Source organism: Drosophila biarmipes, chromosome 4 (genome assembly GCF_025231255.1).
Source record: "Drosophila biarmipes strain raj3 chromosome 4, RU_DBia_V1.1, whole genome shotgun sequence".
Taxonomy (NCBI): domain Eukaryota; kingdom Metazoa; phylum Arthropoda; class Insecta; order Diptera; family Drosophilidae; genus Drosophila; species Drosophila biarmipes.
In genome coordinates, this window is record NC_066614.1 from 963,927 (window position 1) to 974,468 (window position 10,542).

Below are 10,542 nucleotides of genomic sequence, written 5' to 3' on the forward strand. Positions count from 1 at the left end.
AAAAAATCGAGTTTTTAAAACATATATTTTGAAACAATTAACTATAGAACTAAATAATTTGAACTCCAAATTATATAAAGATGTTGAAAATTTAAAAAAAATTATTTTTAGGACTAAAATGAAAGGGTACAACAGTATTTTAATCAATAATTCATTAAAATAATAAAGGATGCATGTTTATAGTAAATAGTGGCAGTATAAATGATTATGCAAACACAAGACAAGTCGCAAAGCAAATAACCGTAGATGGATATAAAGCTGTAGATATTGATACACATCGGGCCAAGTCCAAGAAGAAGTGGTCCAGGGCTATATTGCTGGTATTGATATTGAAATAAATTTTGGCCCAGTAATGATATTAGTTTCACCGTTTTACAAATTAAAATTTCTGATGTTTTTATAACTAAAATTTGTATACCCTTGCAGAGGGTATAATGATTTCAGTCAGATGTTTGCAACGCAGTGAAGGAGACGTTTCCGATCCCATAAAGTATATATATTCCTGATCAGCATCACTAGACGAAACTAGTCTCTCAGTTTTAAAGTTATCGGCCTGAAACTTTCCGAAAAGTTTTCTTTCTTTTGCAAGTAATATATATGTACATAAGTCGGAACCAGTCGGATCGGACAGATATGTCTTATAGTAAAAATTATATCTTTTGTGTTTTTTAATATATATTTCAATACGCTTGGAAATAACACTGTGTAATTACTTTTGAATTTTTAATAAAATTTATTGAAATCGGATGATTTTTCTATATAGCTGCCATAGGAACGATCGGAAAATTAGTGGAAAATAATATGAAACAAGAAAGGAAGTTAGCTTCAAGCTGAGGTTTGTATACCATTACAGTTTTAAGAAATAGTCAACGTTGGTATCACCGTGTAACATTTTTTAAGGTTTTTGGCATCTATATGTTAGAGTAATAGAGTATGTAAAAATATAAAAAATTATATTTCCAATATTATAACATAATATGTCAAAGAGCCACAAAGCTATAATTTGTTTAATATTATTTTCCCACCAATTTCCCGATCGTAACTATGACAGCTATATGATATAGTCATCCGGTTCTGATAAAATTTAATTCGAAATTCAGAACTAATTGAAAAATGTTATTTCCAAACTTAGAAAGTAATACGTTAAAAAAACACCTAAGATATCATTTTTTCATATTTCCAGATTTAGTCGTCCGATTTTGATAAAATTGAATTCAAAACCAATTAAAAAATGTTATATTCTAGCGTAGGAGGTTATATGTTAAAAAACACCAAAGAGATATATATTTTTAAATTTTTTCCTCAATAGTTCCTATAGGTGCTATAAGATATAGTTGTCCGATCCGGCTGGTTCCGACTTTTGGGAAAGTTTCAGCTCGATATCTTTAAAACTAAGAGACCAGCTTGCTTATGAAAAGGACGGACAGACGGACATGGCTAGACCGACACGTCTAATGATGCAGATCAAGAATATATATATCTTATGAGGTCGAAAACGTCTCATTCACTACGTTGCAAATTTGTCTAAAAGCATATTACCCTCAGAAAGGGTATAAAGATTATGAACACAAACTAAAAAGAGTTTAAAAATTTTATTTTGTAAGCGAGTGTAACTGAGCTATTTGACTATACTGTTCTTTTTTGGCATAAAGAAAACATTATTAAGCTTTTAACATGACTTAAGACGGCTAGGTGTTTATACAATATCAAATGTTTGCTAGTGAAGGAAATTCCAAAGGTTGCAATCCCTGGCACGACTTTTTTTGGACGAACTTCACGACCACTATAAAAAATCACTCAGGCAGTTCTATAGCATGCAGCCTAATCGGCATTTAAAGATTTAAGTTCATCCATGCATTCTTGTCGTGATAATCCATGTCGAAAGCTGTAAAAAATGATTGTACAAAATGTTCATGATTTAGTTCAACTTTTAGATTAGTCATTAATCGATATCAAACGTGGTCATACGTTTAATCTCATTCGAACGCATACGAACAGCACAAAGCTGTATATAGCAAGAGCATCGTCAATGAGGTCAAGCCAGAAGATACAAGTGTGCCAAGTAAAAATGTAAATTAGATAAATTGTAAAAAGAATGTTTATTTTGAAGTTGGTTATCTTAGAATTTGACAGTCGACAAACTTGACTTTTAAAACCCAAAGTGCGCTATAGATTATTTGACGAAACCTATTTTGTTGCATCTTAAAAGATAATTATTTTTTTTTTTTTTAATTATACATTTTTATTATATTTTTTTTATTTATACTTATAAAATAGAGACAATAGTAGGTAAATACGGATTATATGTAATCAATCGTTAAGGCTTATTGAGCGGGTTTCATTTAAGAACAGGCACATTCTACAACCTGCATATCACTCCACGTGGAAATTTTGAGCTTATCGCTGTGGTCTTCGTCAACATGTAATATTTCGAGCATCTCAAGTTTTGAAGGAGCGCAACACGGACGGGGTGCTCGGTTATGATCTTCCTGCCATATAAGACTTTGCAACAGAGCATGGTGGTGGGCGGGATTGTGACGCGGAGGACATCTGCCGTGGCAATAACCTGCATCGAATACTTTTGGCTGTAATATAAACTCAAACCCTTTGATGTCCTTGAAGGCAACATCCAACGGATTTCTGCAGCATCGCTGATGTAATTTGTAACAGTTGTTATTCCATTTTCCCTTCCACGCTATTTCTTGGTTTGAACGATGATGTACATATTCATCGCTTCTATTATTAGACAAAACGATATGGTGAACGTCCGAGTCATCTTCTTTTTTTGCTTTTAAGGCCCCATGTCCGATAATATTCAGAACTGGCATGAGGTTGAAGCGTTCGTTGTTTGGTGTTGCTGGTTTTCCAGATGATGATTGTGTCGAAGAATCTGAGTCGCTAAGTATACGAGCACCTATATTTTTGCATTTATCACATTGAATTTCTATTCCCAAATTTTCATGACTTTTGTTCATCCAACTACGAACTGCTTTTGTCACGTCGAATTCTATCCACTGAGTTCGCGTTTCTTCGTGTTCAATATTTTCAAATTCTATTTTACGAGACGCTAAAAGCCTTCGTCTGTTTAATGAAAGAAGTTGGTACACTTTTAGATTCAACTGTCGCTTTCGGACGCTTTTCACTTGATTATAGCTGACATCACCAGAATTACAGCTCTTAACTGGATTCATTAAATTAACAGTCCCAGAAATTTTATTTACCTTTCTGTTTCTAGGTCCTTGCCAGCGTCTGGAGTTAATTGCTAAGGATGAGCTATATAGGAGCATAAGCCTGACATTGGCCTCGTCTATTTTATCATGGTGAAACTTGGCATCTTTTAAATTTGTCAGTGGAAAGTGCAAAAGAATGTTTGTTTTATCATGTTGGGCATTATCTAAATCTTCATTATTTTTCTGTTTTCTATTTTGTGTTAGTCTGTTCATATTTTTAAATGATCTCTTATGACGCCATCGTTTGTGACTAATGTCATTAAATTTGTTTGTAATTATGCTTAAAAAATGTAGGTCTGTAATAGATGAAGCCCCTATATTGTTATTAAAATATTTCGTGGCCTTGTCATGGTGACTCCTTAGACGGCTTAGGTACTCTATGTATTTGTTGGAATATTCAACCTGGCTTATATTAACCTGCAAATAGATAAAATTCATTGAAGGTCCCACTTTACGTACGGATTGATATTCCTTTAGTTGTCAATCAGTTTCTTACCTTTCTCATATCTGGTATTTTTTTCATTCCAAGCCCTTTTAAAACTAAGCGCTTAAGCCTGACTTCATCAACCTTTTTCAGTTTTCTAGTATGACTCTTATTTTCTAGCCGAATATCTCTTTTCTTCCTCGTTAATCCATTGTGAATTGGTACTGTACTTTGCCACTCAATTTCCATTTTTTGATTGATCAAGTGAGACGTGTATTTAGGCTGGTTTAGATTTATCAGACTATATTTATTTGAACTGGCATTAAAGAATGAGTCTCTGCTTTGCTTTCTAATCTTTTTGGACAAATTTAACAAGCCGTCCTTATCCGAACTTGTTATTTTGGTTTCGATTTTTGATTGTAGTTGGTGGGTTTCTAGACCCTCAGCCGCAATATTTCTATTGTTAAACAGCGATATTTGAATTTGCATACTTTCGTTTTGCTTATCGTCGTTTAAATTTGACGTTGGGCGGAACATTCCATGACCACTGACTTGTTGCTGAGTTGGCAGCAATAAAAAAAATATAATCCATATTCCGGAATATTTGGGATACCTATTATAAACGTTGGCAAGTTTTGACTGAAAATGTTTAGTACAAAACGGTGGCTTAATAATGCGTTCCAGATCTGTAAAGCCTATAGTATTTGTAGTGCGGTAAAAATAAATATGAAAAATAATCTTTAAAATCCAGGTGGACTTGTTTGTATACGCTATTAATTTGTTTAACTCGCACAACTTTGTTGGTGCTTTGTTTTTTGCCGAAAAGTTTGATTCAATATGTATTTTCATGTTTTCTCCACATGGCCATCAAAAAATGTTTGATATTGATATAATAAATTGTATAATGTTTCCATTCATTCGGTCATTTTTGTCCGAAAAACCTAGCCTCTTCTTTACATATGATCCAATCTTTGCACAGAATTTTGGTAGGAATTCACATTCACACTGTGTAATTTGTTATGTACTTAAGTTTTGTGAACATCTGGCTTGCTTTAAGTTTCAGGAATTTGTTTTTTGTTAATTTAAGGAAGCATCTCAAAATACTTTCGGTAAATGTAAATAAATGATCACAGTTTGTCGAAAATTTGTACATATTTTCGTCTCGTTCGCTCTCTCATTAACATTCCCCTACTCATTTGTACAGAACCTGTTCGGGCGTTGCTTCAAATTCGACTAAAATACCCCACAGCAAATGCTTTCTTAACAGCAGCAAAATAAACAACAGCCTCACACCCACACAACCGCACACAGCTGCGTCGGACAAACACAAGCAAAGTGCTTGTGCATGCAACACCCCTGCAGTATGAAACCTTCTCAGTCGGACATGCTTGTCTCCAAAGTGTACATCTGTCACGAGAGTATTTCCCTTAATTTTACCATGTAACTTTGGAATATGAGTACGCATAGGTTTTGTTTCCAACATGTCTTACAATCCACTGCCGCAGTACATCTGCCACAGTACATCTCGTGACGAAACGCACAGACGTCTGCACGAAGAACATTATTATTAGTATGATGGTAGTCCACGTAGTGACGAATCGCACACGAATAATTGCATCGACAATTGCTGCAAAATCGTAGAACAATCAAAAAAAAAATTTTTTAATAAAACAAGGAAGAGCGCTAAAGTCGAGTGCCGAGTAAGGCAGCAAAAGGATAATGAACTGCTTATATATCAGCAGCGAAGCGATATTTTAAGGCGCCACCTACCGGCTTTTCCAGTAGATGTCACGTGGGCGGCAGAAAGATATAAGCGTTTTTGGCGATTTGCGGACGTTAAAGTGGGCGTGGCACCTTTTTTTGGAGAGTTGATAGGTATTAAAGTATGAATATTTTATCTCTTATAGTTTCCAAGATCTCAGCGTTCATACGGACGGATGGACAGACGGACTAGATCTCCTCGGCTAGTGAGTCTAGTATACCCTTTTACTCTATCAGTAGTACTTTTAAGTACTTTTTATATGTGTTTATCCTACTTTAACTCTGATTTACTGGGCGTTGGTCCGATGTTCGTCCTATATACGAATGTTAAATTACCTACTTGTTAACTAATGGTTTATATACTTTCCGAGATATCACGGACAATTATGGGCTTGCCATCATTTTTTTTTGTTGGTCTATTAATACGACAACACGTCAGCACACCATCACTGTGGACGGTAGTACACGTAGTGGCGAAGCGCATCAGAGAGTGTTGAAGGCAACTACTATAAATAGGCACAGATTTGAAAATCTGCTGTGATAGATCCATCGTAACAAGTGATACACCAATGAAAAGAATCGCAAAAACTAAGATGATTACATACCAACACTAAAGAAATTTCAACTTGTTTGAAAAAAAAAGCAGCGAATGTGGAAAAATGGAAATTTAGAAAATTTAGTTTTGATCTTACCGCTGTCCCGTTCAAAAGTAATTTCAAAAGCAAGATTTTGTTCTTCTTCCCAAACTGAAAATGCTTGTACCTTTTGTTTGTGGGTTTTATTTTTAGGGTCTTGAGGATCTATGGTTATATGAAGTTGCTCGAGATAAAAAACTCTTGTGCTACGAAAAAAAAAATTTAAAAGTCTTCTAGTTTCTAAAGAACCGATGAAATATTTATCTGTGACTAGGACCCACAGCCGGTCTGTTTGAACGCTAGGGTAGGGTCTTCCAAGTCAAAAGTGTTATACTTCTCTGCTTTTATAGTTGAAGTTGCTCGAGATAGAAAACTCTTGTTGTACGACTTTTGGGAAAAACTGCTAGTTAAGCGGCAAATAAAAAAATTGATTTAATAGGTTTCTAGTCTCTAAAGAACCCATAAAATATTTATCTATAATTGGGATTCCTAGCCGGTCTGATTGATCCGACCTCAAAAGTATGGAAATTCTTGATTAGCATCACTAATCGAGTCGATCTAGTCATGTCTAGTCAAATATTGTTTTAATTTTTATTTAATGATTTGATTTAATTATGTTTGGTCATTTCATCCCCAATCCAATTTTTTTTTAGATTTTCTTTCCTTTAATTTTATATAACACCTTTAAAAAACAAAGCTGTTAAATAGTGCAACGCATTCTAGGAATATTAAAAATATACATCGAATACATTAATGAGAAAAGAAACAAAATTTAAACTCAAATGTATTTGTCTCACGAAAACCTATCGATTTACCCAAAAAATGTGCTACGCCCACTCTAAAGTCCCCAAACGGCTAAAACGCCTAAAACTCTTTGCCACCCACATAACATACATATACTGAAATAGCCGGTAGGTAGCGCCCTAAAATATCGCTTTGCTGCTTATATATCTCCAGCTCTTGGATTTTGAAATCTTCGGTCTCAATAAGTAAGTGAAACCTTAACCGAAAAAATATTTTTAAAATTAATAGAAAAAAAATAAATAATAATAAAATGGAAAAACACAAAATCCCCGTCAAAGACGTCTCAGGAGGTCAGACAAGTTAAAAAGGACTCCTATATCAAGATTTTTCCCATAAAGGTCGGACTTGAGTAACATGGACCATTAGTGGACGTTGTGGAGATAATCGGTTAACAAATCAACCCAGCTGCTTAACAGCAAGACCATGCTACAGGCTCTGCTGATGAATTTTGAAATCTTCTGTCACAATACAAAGAATCTTTAGACATGTGAAGCTGATATAAGTAGTAGCCTTTAGTAATGATCAATAGGAACTACAATGCTTAGTGTAAAGCAACGAATATTTTTTTTTTTGAGAAACATTTAATACATGCCCTTGCTGAGGCTGTTTTGATAATTGGCAAAACTTTGACTGAAATACATTTTGTAAATAATAAATATAAATAAACTTTTTGGTCAGCCCTCGCATAGTCGTTAAAGCCTTTGAATTTAATGAACATGAGCGCCTTTCATTCAGGTTTCGTTCTTGTGTACAAATATTTACTTTTCTCCCTTTTTGAGTTTCTTCTATGTAAGAGGATGTTTATTAAAACCCAGGAAAACATTTTATTTGCACTTCTTCAAGCTTGTTACTACGATTTGTGCAGATTATGGTTTTCTTAGACCAATTGTAACGTTGGATGAAATTGGAAAATGAAGGAATTTATTAAAAGTTATGTTGTGCAAAAGCACTGCAATATTTGCTGTGCAATGGAGTTTTACTCGTGTTGAGTCGCTTTACTAATTTTATTTTCGGCCACAGTCAGTCGAGCTGTTGAAGAAGTCTTATTCGCTGCTGTTGACTTGCAAAAAAAATCAAAGATTCCTAGAGTAATAACCCTGCAGTACCATTCAGCACTTAATGAGCATTGTACCAAAGCGTTTGTCACTAAGCGCTCGATCAGTGCTCAATTTGTTTGAAAATTACTGCTTAAATTAAGATTGGTGTGTCGTAGGATGCAGCACTGCTCAACAATGATCACAGATTCACTGCTTTATAAAGCGCTGAGCACAGATTCAGCAAAGGTTGAGCGGTGGTTTAAGCTGAAGAAAAAGCACAAGCTCAGCACAGTTGAAGCGCTTAGCAGATATATAAATATAAAATATAATTTTGATTTTATTTTATGGCAACTCCAGCATCTGGGGTCTGTAAAGCCTTCCGCTTCGAGGAACTCAGGAACTCACGCACCGCATAACCTTCTGCAACACCTTTTCGAAGGCTCCGAGGGCTCCAGCTGAGTGACTTCAAATGCCCCCTACTGGCTATTTTCGACGATTTTATATGGGCGGCAGGCAGATTTAAGCGTTTAAGCCGTTTGTGGGCGTTAGAGTGGGCGTGGCATTTTAAGGTCAGTCTATAGGTGATGAGATAAGCACATTCAGTTAAAATTCTGTTTCTATCATAAAAACTGTAGGCGTTACAGATTTTCACGGATTGCCGTTAGAGTGGGCGTGGCACCCCTCTGAAACAAACTTGCGCTGCGCAGGAAGCCCCAGAATCTGGATGCCCATTTTGACTGTTCTAGCTTTCTCGGCGTTCATACGGACAGACATACCGACGGACATGGCCAGATCGACTGGGCTAGTGATCCTGATCAACAATATATATACTTTATGGGGTCGGAAACGCTTCCTTCTATCTGTTACATACTCTCCGACGAATCTAGTATAGTACGAGTAACGGATATAAAAATAATTCTGTTTGGCAGTTTTTCCGTTTGTCCCAAAATGATGTTTTGCTTTCGCAAAAGACGCGCCTACAGGGGTTATGCTAGAAACAACATTTTAATTTTTTAATCATGCTAGTAAAAAAATGTCAACTGAATTGTATAAGCCTAGTCAATACCAATCAAAACAGTTAAAACAGTTGGCCCGCCCACTCCAACGCAAAAACGCTTAATTCCGCCTGCCGCTCACATTTTATTGAAAAAGCTGGTAGGTGGCGTTTTACAATATCGCTTTGCTGCTTAGAAATATCCATTTCTCTTTTGCTCTCTTAAGCTGATACTGATATTCGAAGCACTTGACTTCATTATTTGTCTCAATACAACCGTTTAAAAATTATGGGAAATTTTATTTTATTCCTATTCTTTTTCAGATTTTTTTGATTGCTCAAAAACGGCTCTAATTATTTCAAATTAAATTTAAAGATGTATAGTTCTTGAAATTCCTAATCTTTTTATACCCTTGCAGAATTTTTTTATGATTTCAGTCAGAAGTTTGAAAAACAGCGAAGGTGTTTCTTAACATATAACCTCTACGCTTGGAAATAGCATTTTTTAATTGGTTTTGAATTTCGAATTCAATTTTATCTAAATCGGACGATTATATCATATAGCTGTCATAGGAACGAAAAATTGGTGAGAAAATAATATAAAATATGAAAGAAAGTTAGCTTCGGAAAACCGAAGTTTGTATAAACTTGCAGTTATAAGAAATAATCAACATTAGTATAAAACAGATATTAGTTAGAGTCGTCCAACTTTTATTAATTTTAATTCCAAATTCTTAAAAATATAAGGAATTATATTTTCAATATTATAAGATAATATGTCCAAATTTTTAAGTTATTCCAATGATCGAACAAAAACACCTCTTGACGTGGTAAGGGGTCGTGCCGATTGCGCACCATCAACGTAGAAAAGTTCTGATATCGACTTTTGTTACGAATAATGCTTGTTTATTTGTCTAAATAAATACACTTTCTAAAATGTTCACATTCTGCCCGCTTCAGCCAAATATTTTAGGTTCTCGGATTAAAGAATTATTTTATTGAAGCGTGCCGAATGAGAACATTTTATGAAATGTAACTTTTAATTACAAAATGTCTAATAAGAATAATAAGAATTTGTTCTTATCAAGTTACTGATGCATAGTTTTGGGCATGCAAATAACAAATAAAATGCGTTTCATACTAAACAGAAGTAGGTTGCTCTTTTTATAGCTTAATATCTTCCAACCCGTAATTTTTATGACAAAAGTTATAATGTATCAAAAGTTTTGTAATCTCAAGGGCTTTAAAATTTAAAATGTAAAAAGAAATTTTGAGAATTGGTTTTAAAAAATAACTTCTTGTCATATCTCTAAATCTATTATATTTAGACAATTTCAGAATAGGAAGTGTATTTAGCAAATTAAATTACTTTTTCAGTGCTTCTCCGTAGAAATTATAAGCATTTAAAATCTATTTTTTTTTTATTTTCGGCTAAACTATCGGGTTTTTCCAAAAGTCGTAGAACAAACGTTTCCTATCTTGATCTACTTTATTCACCCATAGGGTTGCTAAAACCTTAAAACTAAGATGGGACGCATACAAACCCACAAGCAAAGGGACAAACATTTTTATTTTGGGAAGAAGAAAATCTTGTTTTGGAATTACTATTGAACCGGACATCGGATTTCAACAAATTAGGTGTTGGACGCGTATTCTC

At 34.5% G+C, this 10,542-nt stretch overlaps 1 protein-coding gene across 2 annotated transcripts; it reads right to left on the minus strand.

The window, feature by feature from the left end:
* Window positions 1–932: 932 nt before the first annotated feature.
* On the minus strand, window positions 933–4,896 carry LOC108036027 (uncharacterized). Of its 2 annotated transcripts, XM_050886864.1 has the most exons (3): window positions 3,727–4,896; window positions 3,222–3,647; window positions 933–1,885 (listed from the first exon to the last, which is right to left on the minus strand). In XM_050886864.1, the coding sequence occupies exons 1-3, from the start codon at window positions 4,501–4,503 to the stop codon at window positions 1,847–1,849; spliced, it is 1,242 nt and encodes a 413-aa protein (XP_050742821.1). In that variant the 5' UTR covers window positions 4,504–4,896; the 3' UTR covers window positions 933–1,846. The 2 variants fall into 2 exon arrangements, with proteins under 2 accessions (XP_050742821.1, XP_016967450.1); XM_017111961.3 differs by lacking the exon at window positions 933–1,885 and having other exon boundaries at window positions 1,978–3,647; window positions 3,727–4,892.
* Window positions 4,897–10,542: the final 5,646 nt, after the last annotated feature.

Bases quoted from the DNA above. Each gene is read 5' to 3' on its own strand.
- LOC108036027 (XM_017111961.3), bottom strand. From the start codon at position 4,503: ATGAAAATACATATTGAATCAAACTTTTCGGCAAAAAACAAAGCACCA. The intron at 3,648-3,726 runs GTAAGAAACTGA...ATCTATTTGCAG, and splicing joins AAATACCAGATATGAGAAAG to GTTAATATAAGCCAGGTTGA.